At 39.5% G+C, this 24,897-nt stretch overlaps 1 protein-coding gene across 1 annotated transcript in view; it reads right to left on the bottom strand.

Annotated features, from left to right (window-relative positions):
* Positions 1-2,246: 2,246 nt before the first annotated feature.
* The window catches only part of PLCB4 (phospholipase C, beta 4), a gene marked incomplete at its 3' end in the record, with an annotated part of 63,704 nt that continues 41,053 nt past the window's right edge, over positions 2,247-24,897 (bottom strand). Inside the window, exons 18-29 of the mRNA XM_010153153.1 lie at positions 23,374-23,409; positions 20,647-20,788; positions 19,930-20,014; positions 19,577-19,701; positions 17,518-17,569; positions 15,122-15,224; positions 13,200-13,364; positions 10,187-10,391; positions 5,743-5,831; positions 5,152-5,302; positions 2,433-2,482; positions 2,247-2,312 (exon numbers count right to left, since the gene is read on the bottom strand). Of these exons, the coding sequence (XP_010151455.1) occupies positions 2,247-2,312; positions 2,433-2,482; positions 5,152-5,302; positions 5,743-5,831; positions 10,187-10,391; positions 13,200-13,364; positions 15,122-15,224; positions 17,518-17,569; positions 19,577-19,701; positions 19,930-20,014; positions 20,647-20,788; positions 23,374-23,409 (1,269 nt within the window). The remainder of the gene's footprint in view (positions 2,313-2,432; positions 2,483-5,151; positions 5,303-5,742; positions 5,832-10,186; positions 10,392-13,199; positions 13,365-15,121; positions 15,225-17,517; positions 17,570-19,576; positions 19,702-19,929; positions 20,015-20,646; positions 20,789-23,373; positions 23,410-24,897) is intronic.

Here is a 24,897-nt window from a genome sequence, read left to right as displayed (position 1 = left end):
TGCTGCGTCCAGCTGTGGGACACCCAATATGAGAAAGAAGGATAAAGACCGGTTGGAGCGAGTCCAGAGGAGGCCACACAGATGCTCAGAGGGCTGGAGCCCCTCTGCCATGGGGACAGGCTGAGAGAGTTGGGCTTGTTCAGCCTGGAGAAGAGAAGGCTCCGGGGAGACCTTATAGCACCTTCCAGTGCCTGAAGGGGCTACAAGGAAGCTGGGGGGGACTTTTTACAAGGGCCTGTAGTGACAGGACAAGGGGGAACGGGTTTAAATTGAAAGTGGGGAGGTTTAGATTGGATATCAGGAAGAAGTTCTTCCTGGAGAGGGTGGTGAAGCACTGGGACAGGTTGCCCAGAGAAGCTGTGGATGCCCCATCCCTGGAAGTGTCCAAGGCCAGGCTGGATGAGGCTTTGAGCAACCTGGTCTAGTGGAAGGTGTCCCTGCCCATGGCAGGGGGGTTGGAACTGGATGGGCTTTAAGGTCCCTTCCAAGCCAAACCATTCTGTCATTCTATGAACATGAGCAATTCCCTTCTGTTTACTTATTCCTCCAGATCTCTGTAGTGTCTATGGTTAAAAGAGAGCCAACTTATTTCTGAAACTTTTAAATTCAGTCTGTTTAATACACAGGTTTCTCCAGCTGATCATGGATGCTGGAACACATAGCTCTCCTGCTCCATCCCAACTGACAAAATGCATTAAACCCAGTGATGAGTACACCAAGCACTTCCCTAAGGTCATCTGTGAGCTAATACGGCCACAGTTTTCTGCTCAGACTCTCCAAATTCAGGAAGTTTCCACGCCTTTAACAAGGCATGCTCTAGACAGGCACTTTCGTGTTAGGACAGACTTGCACTCTGTACTTAAGACCAGCAGGACACAGGTTGGCTCAGACCTCAAATAGCTGTGCTTGAGCTAATGCTGAAAGCCTTCTGAGTGCACAGCATTTTCAGATTGTGGCTGGCAATTTTTTTCCCCTCAGATTAGAGGAAGCAAGTGCAAGCCTGAACAGATGGATCAATCTTTTTAACATTAGTGTAAGATACCCTTACACTGCTGTGGGTCACATATATCTGGGACATGTATCATTGAATATGGCTGTTTTCTACAAAACCATGCTACTATTTTCATTTGCAAAAAGCTGTTACAGCCAACTGCTGGACTGAATGAGAAAGTAGTGCTTAAAAATAAGAAGCCCCCTGTAAGATCAACCCTATGAAAGTCTGGAAGATGTCCATGCCCAGAAGTGTGGATAATATACCCTTTCTTGTGCATGGGCTTTGCAGACAACACTAAAATGGAGAAATCACTGATTTCCCTTCTTCATCGAGTCAGTAAGGGGTCTGAAATGTAACTATTTAATTTTCTTATACTACTTTTATACTGAGCCCCACAGAAGTGCCAATTATTGAAAGTAATTTCTTCATATTTAATTTTACAGACAGAGGCCCATGCCCAAACAACAGTCATGAAAATAAGCACAAAGGCTGATATTAAAAATGCCCAGGATACTACATTATGTCAGATCTGCAATGAAATCTGCAATCAAAGAGAGCAAGGGAAGAACTGCCCCAAAAGCCCAGACTGCATTTGTATGTATTGCCAAAATTCAGAACTTAAGCTACTTTCCACACTTGTTCTGCATTTTTCTGTAACAAGAGGAATGGTTTTCTAATGATAAACATCAGGTGAAAATTTGCTGTGATTTTCTTATGTAAAGTATATTTGTGCCAGTGTTGTATGTACTGGGGACATCACTGCCAACAGTACCTAGCAAAAAGACAACTACAAAGTGGTTAACATAGATATAAGCAAGGAGGAATGGGGCATTTTTTTTTTTTCAGTTGCACATTCCACTTCTCTTTGGCGATTCTGCAGTTTCTCCAGTGCCCGTCTTGGATGCAGCACCCTCTGACATCATTACTGCCTCTTTTTCCAAGCTGCCTGTCAATATGTCATGCAAGAGGGAGCTAGATAAAATCATTATCTGAATAAGGTGAGCTTTGGATGCTTATATGGGTCAAACAGATGTGCACCGAAACTCAGGGAGACGTACAAAGAGTTGCTAAAGGGAAAACTTGCCCACTGGAGCATATTTCAGTACACTTAAAATAAATATGCCTTTCTTGGTGGTCCAACTCCCGTTCCTTACTTTTCCCCTTCAATTTAATTAGGAGCTGTCTGTGCTAGTGAGCCCTGCAATTTTTTTCAATTAGAGCGTGTTGCTCAGAGAGCTCTTAATGATCATACCTTTGCATGTTTCTTCTTTAAGGCACTCAGCTCTTTCTGCTGTTTCTTTAAATGCTTTATATAAGCCTACAAAGAGAGAAGTCGGATCAATTTTTCTGTGGTCATATTGACTTTAACCAGATAAATCCTGGCTACTTCAAACAAATAATTAGGAACACATCTTGAAAAGCTTGTGTCCATACTTACCTTCATTTGCTTTAAATCTTCTATCTTCACTTGAGGAATAAGGTCTATACCTAGGAAGGTATTGATACAGTTTATCTAAAACTTCACACATATTAGTACGTCTCATACTTTTTAATATGAGTTTTACCACAGAAATCTACCTTTAAGTTAGCAAGTAATTAATCTTTTTCACAACATAAAAAAAATAATTGCAGGTTAATGAGAAAATTATTCATCAAGACACAGCAAAGATACAGTTAATTTCCTTTGCAAATGCACTGCTCAATCAATTGCCTTGTGAGAAACGGAAGGAATCAATGTGTGTATTTGAAATCTCACAGTTCTGAAGTGTCAAAACACAGCAATCTAAGAATTGAAAAAGCTCCTTTTCTGAAAACACACCAAACCATTTATGTACATCAAAACTGAACCATGCAAACTTCAGATTTTTGGTCCACAGCTGGAGAGTGCTCTGGCATCATCCATTTCACGGGGAATGCCTCTTGGATAAGATTCTACATGACTACGTACAGTGTTAACCTAATTTAGGTATATATCTCCCCAGTGTAAAACACAAAAATAATGGGAGTGAAAATTTACCTGCAGCCTGCATTTTAATGGGGGTAAAATTTGGTTGTGGTTAATACCAGGCTAGGAGAAAAGGAGCAACAGCATACTCCAAGACTAAGGGAGAATTAAAAATGGAGGAGAAACACAAAATCCTAAGCAGTACAAATTCTAATGCAAACTCAAAACAAGCATATCTATCATATGAAGCTAACAGTACTACTTAGATGAATGAAAATGTTTTGATCACCTTAACTGCAATGCAAAGAAAACCCGATCTCATTTCATCTTTATGCTTTAATACATTTCTTGTGAGATATTATGATTTTTTAAACTACTAAGCACATCCTACACATAATTGTTAAGAAAAATGTCAATACAATGCCATGAGAGTTGTCATCTGTAGGTTTTCTTGTGAGTTCTTACATAAAAACATTGAGATGTTCATTAATACACTGCAAGCATATTTAGTTAGCCACTATTCAGTGTCTGGGGACTACAAGATTCCCCCTGCCATGCAAAGGACTTTCTGCCTTCTAAGGTGAATTTAACTGAAAAATATCCAGGTGCTGTAAAAGAAAACAAAAAGGTGGGGAGAGAGAGGCAATTTCCCGAGGTAACAAGATTTTTTAAATTTTCTTCAAGCATACGATTCTGCTCAATGATATGGTATTGACATTAGTCTAGTAAATGAGACTGGAATAGATTTAGGCACAGGTAAATATAGAGGTTGGAGTTTTAGGAACACAAATCAGTTAACCATTACTGAAAGTCACAGAACAGAAAATATCCCATCCCATTCTTGTGCATTTGAAAGCTCACCCGAGACACCGTATCTTGCTGGATAAGTGATTTCAGCAAGGTGAACTCTATGTTGTAACAATGATAGAATTATTCAGATCATAGAGATAAGTAATACAAAATAAGGATAGTTATGTGGGATGTATAAATGACCAGCTCTATTTTAAGGTGAGAATATCGATAAAAAGGTTTGCAGGCGAGAATGTGCAAGTACTGAAATCTCAGTTTAAGACCAGGGCTGCACCGCGGGTGCTTTTTTCTAAACAAACTTGCTCAGGATTTCATTTTAAAATGCACACTCATTTACTCTGTTCACCAGGTCTGACTCCATGGCAACCAGGAATTAATTGTCAACCTCAGCAAATTTCATGCCGAAGTAATGCATAATAAAACTAACACTTGTGCATCTTGGTGATGACCCGAGATGTGAAAACATCTCGCTGCATCATATGATCTCGGTTTTACACCAGGGAAGGACTTTGAAAGAGTTCAGGTGCCTGGGGTGGCCTATTTTATTGCCAAAAGTGACTCCAGAGAAACGGCATCTTCTTTCCCACATGTGTGTATTCAGCTGTGTCTGCTTAGGTTTAAGAACAAGAGCAGCGAGTGCTCCTTTGCACTCCTCTCAATCCCTTTGGGCCAAGGTGGATGAAAAAAGGGTGTACCAGATTCTAATTCTTGTGGCCCATTAGCAGAAATATTTATTGTGTTTCATTCTGCTGTACTAATTTGTTTTCTCACTTAATCTTCATTACCTGTGACGATAAGTGAGAAACAACCAACCCCATTTGACTCTATAAGATGACTTCGTGGTGTGAAGGGTGAATAGTGAGGAAAAAAATACTTATTCATTTATAAATGAGCACATCTGAGCATTTTTTTGCAATAAGCATGCCATTTCCATAATCGCTACTCAGAGTAAAACCATACATTGAAAACATTTTTAATTGTTGGGAAACCTCTAGAGAATCCAGTGAATTTTAAATACCTTTAATTACTTAAATCTGCAACACTACCAAGGGATTTGTGGACGGAGAAAAAACCAGCAGAAGAGTTCCTGCGGAGTATACCAGAAAATAGTCATTCCTACTGGTGTTCCTCCAGTAGGCCTTTAGTCAACTACTCCCAGAGTCATGCAGGTTACTGCTCCTGGCAGTAGTCATAAAGCTACACAAAGAGGTTACTTAGTAAAATAAAGCTGTATTTTAGTAATATAAAAATTAATTTGCAGTTAGACAAAGACCACTCTCAATAGCAAAAGAAGCTGCCTTCCAAAAGAGTATGAATAGAACTGCAAAACTGAAATTGAGTAAGGACTACTTCTTTCTGAATTACTCCAGAACTGAGGGAGTGGCACATGATTTTTGTCTACCTTTCTTAGCATCGGTCCCAGATCCAAAGCCTGCGGTGGTACTCGGTCGCAGTTCAGAGCTACTCTGGGGCGTTACGTTGGCTTTGGCATTATTGGCTTTTCCTTTTCTGTCGTTCTTTGAGGTGTCATTTGGTACATCAGCTATATCACTCTGAAAGAGAAACGTTCACATCGTAATACATCAACTGTTGTTTTATCTGCAGTATCAAGTTGGGATATGGGAATTTTCTGAACTTGTTCACTTGAAACCTAATTAAAAAAATTGCAACATCCTTTCAAACAACACTGTACTCAGTAAAATATTTGCAACCTATTTTAAATGGCTGCCCACTAAACTATGGCTCCTTTCTCATTTCTTAAAATTTCTACTTCTGAGGGATGTGTTAGCAGGATCCATGAAAAGTCAGTCAGTGCATGGCATTTCTGTACATGTTAACTAAGATAAGCCAATGTATTCCAGAGCAGGACCAAGAGAGTTATATTTGAAAATGAGAAGGCAACATGCATCGATTGGAGAAGGACCAATTTACTTTATAAAAACAACATAGCATGAACATAAATGGGCCATGTTTGTCATTAAGTTCTACTTACAGTTTCGATACCCATAGCTCTCATTTGGTCTGCTCTTTTTTCTGTGATAGACAAAAATTTCTTTGGATCTGATAAAGCATCCACAATATCTGTAAGAAAAAAAAATCAACTTCTAATGATCTTCAGAGGCATTTAATCTTTTAATTGATCTTTTACAAGACATTAATCTTTAGCAAGAGTGTTATTCTACCCCTGTTGTCATAAGCCGTGGCTTGCTACAATAGTGCAGCTTTCCAGAGTGAACTTGGCAGGACTGAAAGCACTCGTTGCCACAGTGCTTGAGCACACCAGGAACACGAATCAGTTTATAATGCACCAAGGGAGTGGTATGAAACCAGGTTCCTCATTTACTAAAAACACACCGACTCCCGTCAGACCACAGTTACCCTAACTTACTCCCAGCTGATGACACTGGGCTTAGAGACCAGAACGGGATCTCCTGAGCCACAAAGCACTAATGGCTTTGTCTCTTGGTTATTCGAGGGGTGCTGACTGACTTGGGACCACAGGCAATTGTAGCAAATGCTGTCATATTTCCTAGCTAAGGAGCAGCTTCAGGTGGGTGGATGAAGTGATCACACTCGCCTTTGTGACGCTCCGTGTCTGGAACGTGCCAGGCTGTGCAATGGCTTTTCTCTGAGACACGATGACCAGTAACTGAATCTTGCACGTGACCCAGAACCACCAGTGGTATCATACCCAGCACGTTCAGATTACTGAATGTTTCCCATATGCAGGGATAAACGTGCAAGCAGGGGTGTACAGGAAGAGAGACACATGAATCTTTACCTGCATATTGAATAACCCCTTTCCGTGCTTAATTTCAACAGTCAAAGAATTCGCAAATGGCAAAGGACACCCTCCACAGCAAGAAAGGATTTTACAAATTAAACTGATTCAGCACCTACGATAACAATGCATTCAGAGACCACAGCCGTGACCTGTTTTGATGATCCCTGTGAAAATTCAACTTCAATATTGCGGAGAATAGGGTCGCTGGTCTCACTTAATAAGCCTTCCTTGTCCGAGCAGTAACTTAAGAAAGGAAGTTTGAACCCTGCAGCCCAACTAACTCATCATTCACTACACAGTATTGTCATTTAATTAACCCAGAGGTTTTCTCATGAGGGGTAGGAGGGACCACAGACAGTGCTTCACCTGCACGGAAGCTGGGTCTTGGCAGAATGCTGCAAAGCCCTATTTCCAGCTGCTTCTGAGGAACAGATAAATGCTTTGGTCCCCTTATATTCTAGATTATCTTACTAGCATAATAGGCCATTATTTCTGTAGTAACAGTTCTGACATGCATGGTTTTCATAATAATCTGAATTTTGTCTACATTTCATGTTATCTCTTTGACCAGCTCTGTAAAAATACTCAACCCACCAAAAGCTTTGTGAAGAAATTTGCTATCCTTCTTGTGCAAACCAGGGGCTGGACTATATTTTCTCCCTTCCAACCTAGGCTGTTCTATGAAATGTTCCTCTGAAGTCACCGGATGCCTTTCTCAAGCAAAAAAAGCACAGATAGGGCTCCCATTCCAACAAAAGTTGTATTAAATGATTCGTAGCGTTACCCTGGAAAGCTCTGTTTATCTACACAAATAGGTTGTCTCCAATAACTCGTGACCCAGTGATGTCTTCTGAAACTTCCTTTATAGACGTGAAAACCAGGTGGAATTTATTTTCAGCCATAGCAATGGCCTTACAGCTCAGCACTGACTGTTCCCCTTTCCCTAACTTCGTAAGCATGGCTTTTTGTCCTCGGCGTTCACTCTTCAACGAAAATCCAGGACTACCCCACTAACATGACACATCATTTGAGAATGGAACCTGATTATCACGAGCTTCAACTTAAAAATGACTAACATGTTTGGGACAGCGAGACCTCTGTGAATTGCATTAGTAACCATACAAGCACATCACCAAAAGCTCAGCATTTCTACAAGGGGGATGTGACTCATCACTGCCTCTCACACTGTCATTTGTCCTCTGCTTACGTTTTTCTTTCTCAGTGAGGTAAGGTGGGGGTGGGGAGTAGCATTTTGTAGAAGAATCTCGACTCTTCCAGAAAAATTACTGGAAAAGTACATTACAGAGGACTCTAACCACTAACCTAAGTTGCCATGCTTACTTACGCACAGACTTCTTTTACAGAAGCTTGTCTTTGGAGAATGCTACTTCATTTGCATTAATTTGCACCAATATTGTGTTTTATTGGCAACAGAGCAGCTGATGCAAATAAACTACAAGAAATTACTAAGTTATATAAAAAATAATATTATGCATCTCGTACAGCCTACAATGCATTACGCATTCTAGTTAGTATTCAGTGCAAGTTTTTAAATCTTACTCATACAGGTTAAAAAAGAAGAAATAAAAGAGAAAGTAGGCAGCTATTGAATTGAGCTATAGCTTCCTACAGGTGCGCTCAAACAACCATGGGCACCCTAATGATAGCTCATAAAACAATGAGAGGTGCACTGCAGATGATAAGTAATTAAAAAACACATGCCAAAAGAATACTAACGATTCCACCCAAGTGTCAAAAGTTATTTCCCAGCTGTTCATCATGCTGTTGTTCTATACCGATGGGAAAAATACATGACACACATCAAAACTATCTGGGAAGGGAAAAAGAGAACTAATAATTGAACTCATTTAATTCATGTTAATATGAAGCCTATTTTTCCCAACACTGACAGCAAGCTATGACAACCAGTTCTCTCAATCTAGTAGCATTTTACTGTAAGGATAGTGTTACTTAGGGGTGGTCACATTTTTCTATGTCTTCACCTCTACCAAATACACCCTCTGTACCAATGCTGAACGTACCAGATCTGTTCAGCCACTACTCAACGGCACACGATTTGCAAATTCTAAACTGGTGTTCAAATTCTCTTTGAAAAACAAGTCTTTCACTTCTGAATTTGTATACTGCGGTTTAAAAAAAAGAAAAAAACATTCAAACTATATGAAGTTTAAATTCTACTCTTAGAAAAACTGGGGTATCATTCAGAAAAAAATAAATCCCAAATCAGAATTATGTCCTTAGTTTAGAAAATATTTTAACTGAGTCATTTACTGTCAAAAGCTTACGTTTAGGAAAGAATTAAAGCACATGCTTAAATGTGTCCCTCAGATTCATTTACTGCCTCAAGAATCCTAGGCTTAAGCAGAAGCTTTCACTTGCCTTGAGACGAAGTCCAAGTTAAATGCTGTAGATGGAACATGCCGCGTAAAGGCACGGCAGCGCTCCAAGGCTGTGGCAAAACTCCAGCTGACTAGCCAGCGACCAGGATTTCACATATGAACAACAGAAATGCTGCTATAAATGCTTAACTTTTTCCACAAAATTTTGTTACTGAAGTCTAGGCCTGTTCTTTTTTTTCTAAAGCCTGGATAAATACCAGCAAACAGAGCCTAGAAGATACGTTGCCTAATATATTAGGTAAGTCTTCTGCTTCTCCAGTTTGTACTATGGAAATTACAGTCAGAGAAGCAGTAGTAATTCCTTGCAAAGACACCAGCTCTGAAATAATTTTTGCAAAGAGCAAAACATCATTTTTACCAATAATGTTTCACCAATCAACTCTAAGGTGAACTTCATTTTGCTGCAGTCGGAGCACTAGCATTTAATACAATTTCTATTTTAGAGCTTTAAATATTTTACATGTTGTCTAATGCACAAGTGAATTTCATCTGCAGTGAGGAAAACATTTCCCAGAGGTACACCCTCAGGGCAAACTTACACACGACACTGATTTAAGTGGTGTAATGATTATTCTCAGCTGTTCGTCCCTATCCACATGTGGCAATCTGCCACTCCGCAGTATAAATGACCATGGCCCTACCAACCTGATCACGGAAAGGGCTCACATTAAAAACAACTTCCCTGACAACCCAAAAATAATTAAACCACACCAAACTCATGTAAATGCAGTCAGGTTTTGGATGCTGAATTCTTTCACGTTTTTAAAATATGCCAATATTCTCAAGAATACAAAAGTCATTTTGTTTGAAAAGAACACTTCTAGATTCTGCATCAAATGTTTATAACTACAGGCCAAACAATACTGCCAAAATACATGATAACCTTCCAAAAATTTAGGTCAGAAAAAATGTAATTAAAAAAGAAATCAAAAGAAGAATCTTCCTAAAATGTCAATATCGAAAATCAAATTGAGCTAAACTCCAGTATTAGGTTATTTTCTGTATTATTCAGTCATTTAACAGAGACATGCCATTATCATTAACGCTGAGGCATGCCCTTGGTCTGAAAGCTGATTCTTAACTGAACACACAGGATTTCCAAGGGGTTAAGATACTAAATCTTTCCAATCCTCCAGCGTTGCGTGTCTGCTTCTGGCTGGCACCCTGACACCGCAGTACTTCCACACCAACGCTCAAGACCTACAGCACAGTGAGACACAGGTTTAGCTCACCTCCAAAGCCGTCAGGCACGTATGTTTTAAGCACAATGTTGCAGAAAACCGTTGGAAGCGAGAGTGGTTTGTTGCCCTCATTCCGGAGGGAAATGTGTCTGTAACCGGCTTGCAGACCATCCAGAGGCAGGATCCTCTGGCCAATCAACTTATTATTGTCATCATACACTGCTATTCTCAGGACAGCAAGATCAGGGAGAATAACCTGGAAAGTCATAAAATGAAGAAATCCAATGACTCTCATACAGTAGCACCCTCCCCACCTCCCATGTTTGAACCATGCACTTTGTATGACAGAAACAGACTATCATAAGTGTAAGATAATGTCATTCCCTGCAAATTGCACACTTTAGGATGAATCTTTCCCTAATTTTTTTTTTTCCCTCCACCCTAAATAACGGGTAGGTTTTAGAATATGCAAATCCTGCAGCTTACAGTTACACTAGCTAACTATTTTGCATATTTATTTTTCATCACTGAAGACTAGTGTCATCACTAAGAAGGCCGGTACTTACTACCTGGGAAATGACAGATACAGTGGCAATCACAGGGTAGATAGCGTTGAATCAGGAGGAACTAGGACAGAAAGAAGGGATTTGGGATGTATCCAAAAGGGCAGTGAAAAACAGAAAGAGCGTGAGCGCAAGCTGATGGGATGTATGGAGAACTATGGGTCCTGCAGAGGGGAGAGGCAGAGAGAGGAGGGCAGGAGAGGGTGACAGACCTGCTGAAATGGCGTGCTGCCAGCAGAAGTGGGTGTGCTGTGCTCACGACGTGAAGGGTACATGGTAGGCATGGTGGGCAAGGATGCTGCCAGCTATCTGCATCTGTCAAGCCCCATCTGGACCAACCGAAACAGTAAAAGAAATAAAAATCCCCTGCCTTCCCTGCAACAAAGGTGCTGCCTCTGTGCATGGAGCAGAGAGGAAGAGACAGCCTAACTGAGAGGTGCACCCTCTCTGCCAGCACGGAAAGGTCTTCCCACTCCGTCTCTACCTGGCTTTATTCATCGATGCTTATAGGACAAAAGGAAAGACCTAAGTAAAATTGCATCTACTACCTCCCTTAGACTGTCCCCCTGCCACTTCCATTTTCAGCCTCAGAGGACACACATTGCTTTTGGTCTCCGAACCCACTGGAGCTATCCACTGATGTGCTGCTCTACATGACTATAACTTTGCACTCCCAGCACAGGTTACCATCAGCGCTCAGCCCATCCTCCCCCTTACGCAACAGAGTGACAACACAGAACTTGAGTTAGAATGACCGAAGCTTTATTTTAATTAAAATAAAAACAAGAAAACATGACAGAAGAACAGTCAAACACATTACCTGAGAACAACTGTGTAGGATTAAACATCAGCTTGAGGAGAACACTGTAACCCAAATAGGGCAGGTAAGGTGTCTCCTCTGCAGGCCATAGATCAGCACATCTTTCGTTACATGATGGGCTCAGATACAGATTTACTAGGCAGCAGGAGTGGGCACTAAGCCGTCTGTTGTTCCCTTGTTGCATCCTGGTAAGCACTTCCGCCCTCATGACATTTTAGCCCTGTGCACCCCCACACCTTCATTTCCTCCAACTAGAGGAATTTTTCCTGCTGCATTTATGCCACTCATCGGCTTGGTCATCGATGTAGGTCTGGATTGCAATGCTAAGCCTGATGTGATCAGGGCCTGAGGTGAAGAAAAATAACCTCTTGGCTGACTTAGGAGTTACTCAAGAGAACGTGCAACCATGTAGCTGTTCATTGCAGAGTAAAGCAGAAAATCCGAGGAATACTGGCATCAGCCACTGTACCCATGCCACGATGCACAGGTACTCCCCTTTTAGACTGACGCTGTGTTTGTGGACCTTTTGATTTAAGAAATGAGAAAGCAGCAGATGCTGGCCATATGGCCAGCATGATTGCCTGTCATTGTACCTAAGCATCTTCTCTGCCTCCTCCTATACGGAGAAAAGCCCTTGAAGTCACATTCATTCCAGAATACGTATAGGTCCAGAAAAACCTCTTGCATTAACTATGTTTCTATTAAAAACTGGTTATACTGTTAAGAAAGGAGATTATGTGTGTAACATACCCAAGTGTGTAGTGTTATCACCACTTGGCAAAGTCTGTCACTTTGGGATAAAAGAGCAACGATTTTGCATGACAACGAAACAGGTGTAAGCAAAACAGATGTTATCAAAGACAGCACTGCTAACACATGTAGTCTGGATGAAAATCCAGTTGACAGAAAAAAAATTAAATAAAAGTATATATATGTATCATATATATAAAGACTGAGAGATAAAAACTGAACACAGACGACTGATCTCTCTTTAAATCCCCCATCCCAAGAAAAAAAAGGTTTGTTTTTCTTTTGTTATTAAAAAAAAAAGAGAAAAGGAAAAAGAAAAAGGTACATGATGCACATGGACTACCGAAGGAGGGAGCTGGCGACACATCTGAGGAACACAGCGCCCTTCCAAATTTTCCATGTAATAACATTGACCTTAGCGTTGGATGCAGCATCTCACCTGCCCTCTGGGCTGAAGGAACAGTGCAAGATAGCAGCCACTGCCAGGGCAGGGAAGAAGAAATCTCCAAGGAATGATGGTGTCCACCAGCGGGGGCTCATTCTGAGCAGACTGCATACCTTGAACACAGGCATGGCCACGGAGGAGGTGGCTACCTCCAAGTGGGAGGAGGAAGCAAAGGGGAGGGTAAAGCCAAACAGAAACAAACAAACAAAAAAAATCATGTGACAGCTGCAGAGGTTATCCATTAGAAAAATAAACCAAAGCAAAATTAAAAAACAAAACAAAACAAAACAAACAACCTCTTGAAAGCTTATTTCAGCTTTAGATTGTTTACTGTAGTAAACAGGAACCCTACAAACCCTTTTTCATGGGAGCAGTACTTATTCATGTGAGCAGTCAGACCGAAGCAGAGAGGGGTGGCTCAAGTGAGCAAGGATGCTCATGGGCAAAAGGGCTGGAACCACAAACTGTGCTTTCCAAATATCCTACCTTTCGAAATACAAATGATTCTTCATTGTAAACAGGGTTCAGACCATTGTTCATCACCATGCGTGTTCGAAATTCTTTACGTATCGTGTCCGTGGGTAAACCATACATATCCACTTCTACATACGTACCAATTTTTTTGTCTGATAAGAACTGGCCAGATATTACCTGCAACATAACAACGGAGCAGTAAGGAAAACCAATACAAAGTACGAAGTATTTTAGGAATACTAGAAATATTGGTATTTTTTTATTGACAGCAGTCTGAAAAATGCTTTACACAGAACAGATATATTTATTTCATCATAGGAAAATGGTAAATTTAGTGCTAAAATTGCACTTCTTCAGAAAAGCTTTTGTGTGAAGACCTTAAATATATCCTTAATTTGAAATGATTGTGCTCATTGTGCTGTGGTATTAGCAGCTGTAAGTCAGTCAGCTCAATTAGCTGCTGTCTCACAGATGCATTCGCCATGTTACTGAAAAACACTGAATGAAAAAAAACACATTGGGCACTGCTATTCTGCAGTTTTAAACTTTCTGTTCGGAAGCACTGTCATCTATTATATGTCTTGACTACAAAGAGGTGAAAGGAAACTCTTGCGCTGCTTTCGCTTAGGTAAAGGTTTTAAACTAATCACACGTCAGTCTCATTCTGTATTATGTGTCTGGGAAATGCCAGATGCTTAAAAAGCAAACAAACAAAAACCCCACACAACTCCTCTATATTGTTATGCATATGAAGATTTGTTGCAATTTTACTCCAAGTCAAGATTAATCTAGCCACAGCAAGCGATTACTCCAGGGAGAAGTTTTAATCCATCAAGATAATCTGCTACTAAAAAATACAACTAATCATTTCATTACTATGATCAAGGAGGGAAGAAAAAACCTGAAACTCAGTTTCAGAGACCTAAGCTCATTTGAAGTCTTTGTCTTTTCATGATCTAACATTCCTCCAGGGAACACTCTGGTCAACAAATCTGAAAAGTTACGTGGTTGAGGAGTACCATCACTCACTTCAGTCCCCTCAACTCTTTTATAACAAAATTTATACAGAATTTTATACTAGTTTTAGTCACACAAAAAGAGCAAGTGGCAAAATACTTGATCTAAGAACTATCTCCAGTGATATTCAGCACTTATGTTTTCACCACTAGATCCTAATTCCTTTATTTGGAGGGACTGTACTGTCATTAACACTGAGAAAAACAACATTAATAAGAAGGGGTGGGTTTTTTTTTGTCTGGAGGTGCAAATGAAACTCAGTTTGATGTCTAGAATTCACAATGAACCCTTGGTTGGAAAGAGTTTGCAATTTCCATGCTGTACATAGAAAGCGATAGCTGAAAGCGTCTCTCGTTAGGCTGCACATAGGGTATTTAAGCAGAGAGAGCCGAGCGTCAAGTCACAAAAAGGGTTTTACAGTTGTCAGCCTCCTTCCCGAATGTGATATCTAATCATGCTTTAGAACTGCAACTCAAAGATAACCCCAAAGTAAGGACCTTCAGCACAAGAACCATTTTTCTCTGTTTATTTCGATAATATCATTTCCATGTGTGCCCATACTCCTCCTTGCTCTGTGGTGACAAGTGATGTTTGTATAATTTCATACTGTCCCCAGAAATTAACTTCGCTCATTTATTCATTTGTGAGGGCTCATGCAATTCAAAAAGAGCACAAGGGGGTTTAAAATTCAGTGATAATGTATAATAACAGATCATTTGTAATTCTATCATGTTCCACTCAGATCAAATAAACACAGATGTCTTAGCCAGCAATAAAAAAAAAACAAAACAGTGGAAACAATTGGACGAAATCCACACAATCCAAACTCGTATTCTGTAGGTATCCTATTTCTGTTGGCACGTAAATGTGATTTTGGATGTAATAAGATGACAGAAGTTTGTCTACTTCAGTTTTACCTGTACAGAACATGTTGCAGCAATTACACCATCTACAGGAGTTTCAGAGAAAGGATCAAACGTTCGATCTGGTCGTCGCATGAAATCCGGTTTAAGCAGATACCTTATTTAAAGAAACAGAAGAAGAAAATGATTCTTGTGTGGAAATTAAAATTGTATTAAAGACAAATAAACTGGATGTTCTGGCTTTAAACAACCAACTCTCCTACAACACTGCAAATCTAGCAAGTGTGAGGAAGTAAAGGAAGTGTTACAGTTGTCTAGAGTACAGATAAATGTTTATCTGAATTTTGAATTACCAGCTACTCAGAGATTAAATCAACTGAGCATTTCAAGATGAAAATAAATAGAATATAATCAAAGACATTTCAAAATAATTTAATCATACATTCTAAAAATCCAGAGATTTATCATATAATAAAAAGTAGATGCTGTCATTTGTTTTAATTCTTTAACAATTTGGAAAAATACAGAGGGCTTATTCGATTTGATTTTTTTAAATGAAGCAGTTCCATAGAGTCAGGATCATACAATAAATTTCAGCTTGAAGCTAATTTTTTCATCTCAGTTATAAAACCCTGGGGGAAACAGCTGATAATGTCAGTGCTGGCAGATTGTTAATTATAGTAGCATAAAAGGTACTACCGTAATAACACAATACATCCCTGAGGACTACACACTGGATCAACATATCAATGAAGCCGATACATGCTCTGGTGAATCAGAACCCAAGGATTCTGCCATCAAAATAAAATAGCACTTCATCACAGAAATGCCATACTACACAGGACAGGGGTTCTATTCCACTGGTGGAAGAAAACGTGTAAGGGGAGTCATCCTACTAAGTCTGCAGCCCTAACAGATAACAGCTGCTAGAGGATTATTTTTTTTATCCACCCTTAGTCCCTCCAGTGAATCACTGGTACACAGAGTTATAAGGGTTTAGACGAAATTCAGAAATAATTAAAAAATGCTGGAAAAATTCCAATGGAAAGAATGTCAATGTTTTCTCTTTTTTTTTATAATGTGGCTTCTGATTAGAAAAGGAATATTCCTCATTTTTCTTACATTATATATGTGTGTGATTTCACAATACGTTATTAATTTAAAGTAGGTTATAGGCAGAAGGGAGCTACTAGAAGCATCCTTAGCCTCTGCTTCAGGTCCACGGAAATAAAAATCGTTGAAGCTAGAGTGACTCGATCTTGTTTCATCAGCATGAAAACAGCAAATCGGAACAAAAAAAGAGTACAGACAGAAGGAAATGTAACTTTTTATTTTCATTGCTTTGTTTGTTTTCTGTGACTGAAACAGCACCACATTTATAACGCATATCAAAATATTACCCCTATATTGCTATGTATTACCACTGTATTACTGTAATACCAGAAGACTGACATAATAAACAAGTAATTCAGTTCATAATAATGCTGGTCATTTACAGAATTTGGCACGAGTGATTACGTGCTCTTTTACTAGGCTTGTGGGTTGAACAAGAAAGGAATCGTACCCTGCCATTAAAAAAAAAAGCTTTGTTTTTCGTGTATTTTTGTTATTCTGACTGAAATGACCAGAGCCTCTACTTTCATCAAACCTAAGAGCCTCTGTCTGAAGAGCTGACAACTGGAATAAAGTTGTGGAGTGGCAAAGCACTATGTTGCCCATTCTGCAAATGAGGAAATTTCCAAGCTTCATCTACTCAGGTTCTCTTTCTGAATAATATTTGCATTAGTAAAAGAGTTGTTTCTTTTCCAGGATGAGTTTTTGAGATTTTAATGTGTTTCTAGACTGTCATTTCCTATAATTCATCAAACTTCTCCTTTCTCTTGATGTTAATGATCAGCCTATCCTATTGAGATTCTTAACATTTGAGAAAAATCTATCAGCATCACTTGAGCCTCCTTTTTCATGCAAAAGTCATGAGCGGGAACTTAGACAGATGGAACACTTCAGTATTCTCTGTGAAATCTGCTCTCCAACTGAAGCACACAGATTAAAAAAATGTTCCCTATGTATAAAGACTCAACCTGTCCAAGTAAATTTGGCAATTCTACCAAGTGTGCAGTGAATCTCCATTCTGAGGCACATCTTCAAAGAGAGACAGAGAACAGAAGCTGCAGATGTGTTTAAATAACTGTGTATGGTATCCATTATCTTCATAATTTGCACACAAAGCTTGTTCATTCTCATCTTTAAAAACTGAGCATAATTAAAAAGCATATTCATCAGAATACTTCCTTGCAGGAGATAATTCTCCTTGAATTCTGCTAATTTCTACTCTTCTCCAGCATCCTATTTTTCTTTTGTAATACATAACGAATAGTAACAAAATTTTATTAAAACAATAGTAAAGGATTCTGGTACACAGTGAAAACAGTTTAAATCACATCACTCACCCGCACGATCCGTTATATTCAAATTTTCCTTGGTTCAACTGCATTGCTAAATCTGTCAAGAGAGACAAGAATTGCTATCTTTCCTTCTGAATAATGCGGATCATGTACAATCCTTTTTAGAAAAGAAAATAAGACTGTTTGTCCAGAATAAACAGTTTAAATGAAATGTAGATCTAATGCATATAAACCACACACACCTAAGAAATAAAAGGAAGCAATAGGAAAACTTCAGGTTTCTTTACCGTAGTAACAGCTTTATCCACCAAGTTGAAGTCTACGCTGTACTTAGAAGACAGCCTCTCCCTGAACCCCAACACACCCGGTAGGCAAAGAAGCATCAGACTGTGGTCACATTAAGTGCCTGGGATGGGATTTCCATCACCTAACTTTCGGTACCTACAGCAGATGCCTCCATTTCTGCTAGTGGTCTAGAACTACTTTCAGTACCGGAGAGATACAGACACTTTTAACAGTGCAATTAATCTCAGTCTATGGCAGATATATAAATTGGACTAGACGAGACATCCTACAAGTGTGTATTTGTCTACAGTGACCACAGATAACTACCTCTGATGAAACTCTCTGTATTCTGATGTTTTAAAGAAGGGGAGCTTAATATCACACTGGTTTTCTATGGGCTTAATTGAATAAAATACCACAAAAAGAAACCACAAAGATCATGCAGTATTGCTTAGTTTCAGTATTTAAAGCATCTGAGTTTTATCCAATGCATTATTATGGCACTTGTATATAAAGACAGAGAGTAAACATGTAACAACCCCCCTCCCCTCCACCCCTCTCCCAAACCTTGTAAAAAATAAAGTGTTTTCCTGCAGGTTTCCAATTACACTAGAACACAACGTCCCTTGCTTAGTGGTAACACAGGTATCCCATTCCCCAACAGATTCTACCTTCAAAACCAGGCAAAATATTTCCTGTGTGTTCTCTGTTACACAAAATAAGACTGTCATATGCTCATACCAGTTATTATTTGCTTTCCTGGGCAGCCTTAACTCAATTATTCTCCAGCCTGACAGCACAGTTGGACCACAGGAGACTAACACAGGAAAGGTGTTCACTGCCAATTCCACAGTAAACATGCTTCCTTCGGCAACATAAAGGGGTTCGGAACGACACGCAGTGGGCAGAGGCAGTGTAGGGAGCAGAGTGAAGCTTGCCTATCTGCTCCAACCTCCAAAACATGTCCAGGGGAATGCGTTACAAGCAGTGTACCCTAGTAAGCTTTCTCTTGCCTCCACAATTAAGCTTTGCAGGAAAGAACTCAGGGTATAATCGTTAGGGGTGTCTGCAGTACCAAAGATACTGTTTGGGGCAGGGGGGGAGCAGAAAAGCACTATTACAGCTAGAAAATGGAAAAGCTGGTCTGTTCCACATATGACTGAAGACATTCCTAGGTTAATAAAAGAAAAAAAAAAACACCAACACACAAACAAACAAACACCCCAAGAACCAAACAACGCACACAAAACCGGCTACACTGTCAGTTATATACACACCTCCATTGAGCAGGGACAACGCATCTCTCAGTTTATGCTGCAGAGAGGCATTTACATTCCCTGGCATCCTTCTCTCAGCTGGGATCTCAGACCCCATTCTCTGATGCTTAACACAATGCTTTAACACTTCACAATAACTGGTCTAGAAATGCATTTGGCACACAATCATTATTTTTTACCATCTTAATTTGTACGCTCCTTCATCTTTGCTTTGGAGACATGCATCCAACTGTGCCTAAGCTGTGTTTTGTGAAAACAGTGATCTCCCTGTAATTAATACCTTTTATTAATAAAACATTATCATTTATGTCAGAAGATACAGTACTCTATTAATTTTTCCATGAAAGGGAGCTGAATTTTCCTTCTATGTATGGTTTTTTTATTGCTCCTTACCTTACGCTTCTGTAATTCCACCCCACCGTATTATTTAGCCATATGTCTGTTTCCTCAAAAAATGCCAGAAGCAAATCCATGGCATCTGTTTGAGAGTTACTGCCCAAGCCATTCTTTAGGATTGAGGTTCACTGGTCGTTGCTGCGTACCTGGGGTTTGATAGTTCAGTGAGACCATCTGGCAGCCAGCGTTCCAGAAAATTTGAGGCATGTAATTACTGGAATCCACTCGGCCTCCCTTTGGGTATATCCGACTCATTTGTCGTTTATTATAACTATATAATTCATCAAGGAAAATGAAATAAAAACATCATAGAAATGTATGATCATATCCTGGTACCTTCAATATTTCTTACATTAATCCTACTATTTCGCATCCTTTCGCATACTTTCCCTTCTCCTTTATAGACGTGGAACACTGCAAATCTAGAAAGCTACAATTCACATTTATTTGTAGCATTAGTAGATTAGTAGAGAAGTGGCACGAGGAGGTGAAAGGATACTTCACAAACTCAATGGCATGAGTCTTCAAATACCCCAGTCCAACCGATTCATTGAAAGAAGACATATTATGGTGAATATTACGTTCTAGAAAGAAAAGACAAGACATTTTTTTAAAAATTCTGTAATGACAAATCAAAATTCAGAGCCATGCACTATATGTAATAGCAGGATATAGAAAATCTGATCAGTTTTCCCATTATCTGCCACTCAGAATCAAATTATACTGAAGAGAAATTTCATAATACTGCTGGCTTGCCTTTTTCTTTCCCTTCCTGGGAAATCAACAAAACTTTCATTTTTGTTTAGGACAAAATTGTTACTCAGGGCCTGTGTTGTGTGGTTAGATAAGGCAAAACATGACAAATGCTCCAGCATGCAATACGAAAGCATCAGCTAACTGCTGACCACTGTGACAATCACGCTCGCCTTATTTTACAGAAAGATGAACTGAAAAATGCGGTTTAGTCGGAAAGATCTATAGAATACAATCAACCTCAACAGCTTCATATTCTCCCAGTGATTTAGTGACTCCGTGTGGATGACCAATGGAATAACACGCTAACTTTACGTTCAAGGAAACATCAAAAAATACACTGGTGACGGTCATTAAACTCTAAGTGTCTCACGCCATTTCTAAACTCAGCAAATGTAGAGATTAAAAAACTACCTAGAATATGCAGACAAATACTTTTATTTCATTCAACCTTTTATGTTACCTTCAGCTACATCGAAACCTTGAAATTTTACAGGTTGAGCATAGTTGACCATTGTTGATAAATATGGATGTATATTGGTTGTGGCACCTACATATTTGTAAGATGCCATCCATGCTTGTTCATCTTCAACAGTTACTAAACCCTGAAAACACATTAAAAAGAATAATCACTATTTGTGTGTGTGAACACTGTTGTTGGAATTTTCAAATGTGATACAAAATTATACCCAAATCTGCAGAAAGTTAAAGAAAGTGCAAATTAATACAGTAAAAGTGGAAATCTAATGTCATAAATTAACATTTATTTTCTTGCTGATATATGCACCAAACACTCCCAGTGTTACAGGATCATGCAAGAGGCTGATGATAGAAAAGCTTCTAAGCAGTGAGTAAATATTACATGATGTTAGTAGGATAACTTTGGGATAAGAGATAAATATTACAACTGACTGAAGAATAGTGGGAGGTAACGATCTATCTTTGTCAAATAAATTCCTAAAAATTGTGATTTAATACACATTTTCTTACAGCAACTGCAGTGGGAGAATGCACACTTGGTACTGAGTAGAACTTACTCAACATCAAAACAAAAATGGGATCAATGGCTAATCTTTACTAATAAAAGCAGACCAAAATACAGGGATTACAGCCTTCATTGGAGAAACGGATCTCACAAGACCAACAAGAGACACAGTACTGAGCTCATAATCCTGGCCACTTAAAACGATAAAAATCTGCATCCATCATTCACACAAAGATGTACTATTTTTACAGTAGAACTTCAAAAGTTTTCTATAAGTATCTCATCTGCTAGAAACCCACAATAGGAAGCACGGCTCATGTGGATCTACCTGTCCAACCTTCTCCTTTCCCTAAACTAGTGTGAAACACATGCTTTTCACTGAAGGAAAGGAAAGGAAAAGAAAGATCTCTGTCAATTCAAACTCCACTAGGCTTACTGTTCATGGTATTTTTCCCACAGCCATTTTTGCTTGTTCTCCTACCAGTGAACCAGTTACCAAAAAATGTAACCTACTGTAGGCTGACAACGAACTTCAGCAGGGAAGCAGTCAGTATATTCAAAAATTCTTACAGTATAGCTTTTTATTCTCAGATTACAACCCACGTTGGTCAGAAAGTTCTTCTCCATTACTGTACCAGGAAATAGTAACGGGAAGCACCGCAAAGTTCTTTCTTGGGCAGTCTCAGCGTGTCTAACAGCATGAAAGCATGGAAGAAGGCGGCAGTTCACAGTACCTACACTACTGCAACTCGTATGATCAGGAGATGGGAAAGGAAAGGAATTGTGAAACCACTTGCCAGTATTGTGGACATGTACCTGCCACACAGGGCAGACATTTAAAAAAAATCAATTGCACGCGAAGTGAAACAATTTATGCCTTGATATGAGGTGATGATTATAGTCACAAAGAACATCATTTTCTGACTGCATAGAACCGCATCAGAATGAGTCCAGGTGCACCTGATTTTATTTTAGAGTGAACTAAACTTCCAGTGGCCCATGAAATTTTAATGCTGATCACCAGGGCTCAACCCAGCTGCTTTTCAGGAATCTGCATATTGAGGGTTCACAGATCTCTTCCCTAAATAGCCAAATGGTACATCCCTTTATTAACAGCATACAGGCATTTTTTTTGTTATGAGGTCAGTATTTGTTAATAGAGTTTAGATCAAATTAAGGCCAAATTCCTTCAAAGGAACTAGTCCTTTTAGGTGTCTTCATTTTTGGAAGGCCAATAATTCATGAAGAACTGACCACCCATCTTCTAAAAACCAGGCTCCTTCAATGTGCCTCCTGCTGACTGCTCAGAATTGCTAATCATATTTTACTATCTTGATCCATAAATGCCTAAGTAAGAAATCACAGTGAAAATGAAGTCAAAGGGGATTATGCGTGCCTTAGTGCCAAGGCAATAGTGCCGTTAGTACTATTCACTTGCAGACTCCTAATTTTTAGAGTAAATGGGCTATATTCTTTGCAGCATTCACAACTTTAAAGCTAGGAAGTAGAAAGGGGTAAGGATGGATTGTTTCTTAAAGCTTAGGGAAACAAATGAACGGTTGCAACTGCAATGACCCTTTTTAGGGACTAGACAAAACAGCGGGAGAAAGTTCATCTCCCTAGGTTATTAACACCTCCTCACCCCTCAAGAAAAGAAGCAGAACCCGCTTAGAAAACAACATAGACTGAAACAAAGTGTGGTTAGAAACAGGAGTAGCTTTAATGAGAGAAGGAAAGGAAGAGCAGAAGGAGGTGGGAAGAGTCTTACAGAAGGGATTCCTGGGAGAAGATAAATGCAGAAGTCCTGAGAGGAAAGCAAAAGGAGGAGAGAGAGGAAACCAAAGTGCAGTCAGGGTAAGGGAAAAGAAAAAAAAAAAAAGAAGCAGGGATGATACATCACAACACCATTCGAAGAACTGCTGTTTCCCAGGGCATCACATCTGAGACTGAGATCAGACACTTCTAAGGAGGCAAAAGCCATGCACTCCAGTCTGTCCCCAAATTTTCTGACAGCCCTAACCCCCGTATAAAAGTACAGCAGAAGAAAACCTAGAGGAGAAAAGGGGGTAGAGTCACTTTCAAAAATACTCTGTATGTGCAGTGAAATTGTGCATAAAATTGTTAAACCGCCAAGAATGCATGGTAAGTAATATGTATGCTATATATAAAGCAATAAAACAAGCTACGTAACATCCTATGTGTCACCTTTTTACTGTTTTCTTGCTCAGAATCTTCAACAGCCTAAGGGAAAAAAATATATATACATTACCCAAAGAAAAGACAATAGGAAACACTCACAGTAAGAAAAAAAAAAAATCCTCAGAATTTTAATGCATTTAGCAAAAAGTATACTCTTTTCCACCTTCCTGTGTAGCTCATGTATCCCATACATTTCCAAAAATTTGCAGTTTCTTTCAAATCTGGATACACAAGATATGAAATTCAACAGCTGGTTAGCAATGGGAATAGGAGGGACGATGCCAGACAGTTAAGAGGACAGGGAATTTCAGAGAAGAAGGAAAGAATGACACACCCAGATAATAGAAAAGATCATCTGATGTGGATATCCAAGCTGCCCAGGCTCTGAAAACTTAAGGGTTCAGACTGCTGTAAACTGTGCTTTGAACACCCACATTTGGCAAAGGCCTATCTCAAGATCTTCTTTGCAATGGGAGGTCTGCTGCCTGTCCTCCCTTGCAAGCTGCCACTACTGAGAATCCTGGACAGATAAATGTTGACTTGGCACTGAATGGACATTCCTACAGAATAAGGATCGAGTCACTGATCAGCCAAGAAGCAGAGAAGTTACCCAAGGGCACATGCTGAGGATAAGTGACTAATCTGGAGAAAAAAAATAAGAAAACCCCACAAACCCCAAAACACCCCAAACGACTAAACCCCAGAACACTCAGGTAGCTAAGGACCAGCTGACTTAGTAAGTGAAACCAGCCCTAGAAAAGAAAGTTAAACAATACTTCAGTGAGAGGAGCACTCGTAACAGTCCTGAAGAAGCAGAGATGTTGACTTGAAGAGATAACCAAAAAGGCAAGTCTGAAGTCTCAGTGATATTGCTAGAGACATACTGCCAAGGGCAATCTGTGCTATGAAAGATTTTCCATACCTGTACTTCTATCTGCAGTATGATCCAAAGGTAGTCAGCAGGAGAGAAGCAACCAAAATAGTTGAGTGACAGAGGAGCATGATCTGATAAGGTACCTTAGCACTCACTTGTTTTTGTTTTTGTTTTTTTTTTTTCCACAGCAAGCAGCAGTAACACCTTCAGTGCCAGAGCAGGCTTAGTTTTGAATTCCAATATTCTGTGTCTACTTACTATCAAGTAATATTCAAGTTACAGAGCACAGACTGATAACTGTACTAAACCAGGTATGAGTGGAATAAAGAGGACTCTTACCCTGCCTGCCAGCTGGCTCTCTGGAACAGATCAGATCCCCTGTCATACCACCCCAATGGGGAATGATCGTCCTATTTTGAATTCACTGCTGTAGGTGAGAGACTCTACCCTAAGAGTTAACAATACAAAAATGACCCAGGGAATCCCTGTGATGAAGACACAGGATGCAGCCTTGAAAAAAAAATTGTTGAGCGAGGAAGCTGATATTCCACCTCCTATAAGGGCTCTGCAACCAAGATGAAAAGTAAAATATCACAGACAGCAGCAGGAAACTGCTTGCTGCCTTTAATCAGTATTTTTGATCAAATCCTCCATTT

The sequence above is a fragment of the Eurypyga helias genome, unplaced genomic scaffold (assembly GCF_000690775.1).
Source record: "Eurypyga helias isolate BGI_N326 unplaced genomic scaffold, ASM69077v1 scaffold11546, whole genome shotgun sequence".
Classification (NCBI taxonomy): Eukaryota; Metazoa; Chordata; class Aves; order Eurypygiformes; family Eurypygidae; genus Eurypyga; species Eurypyga helias.
The sequence above is the reverse complement of the archived record's forward strand: the minus strand, read 5'-3'. Positions and strand labels throughout refer to the sequence as shown.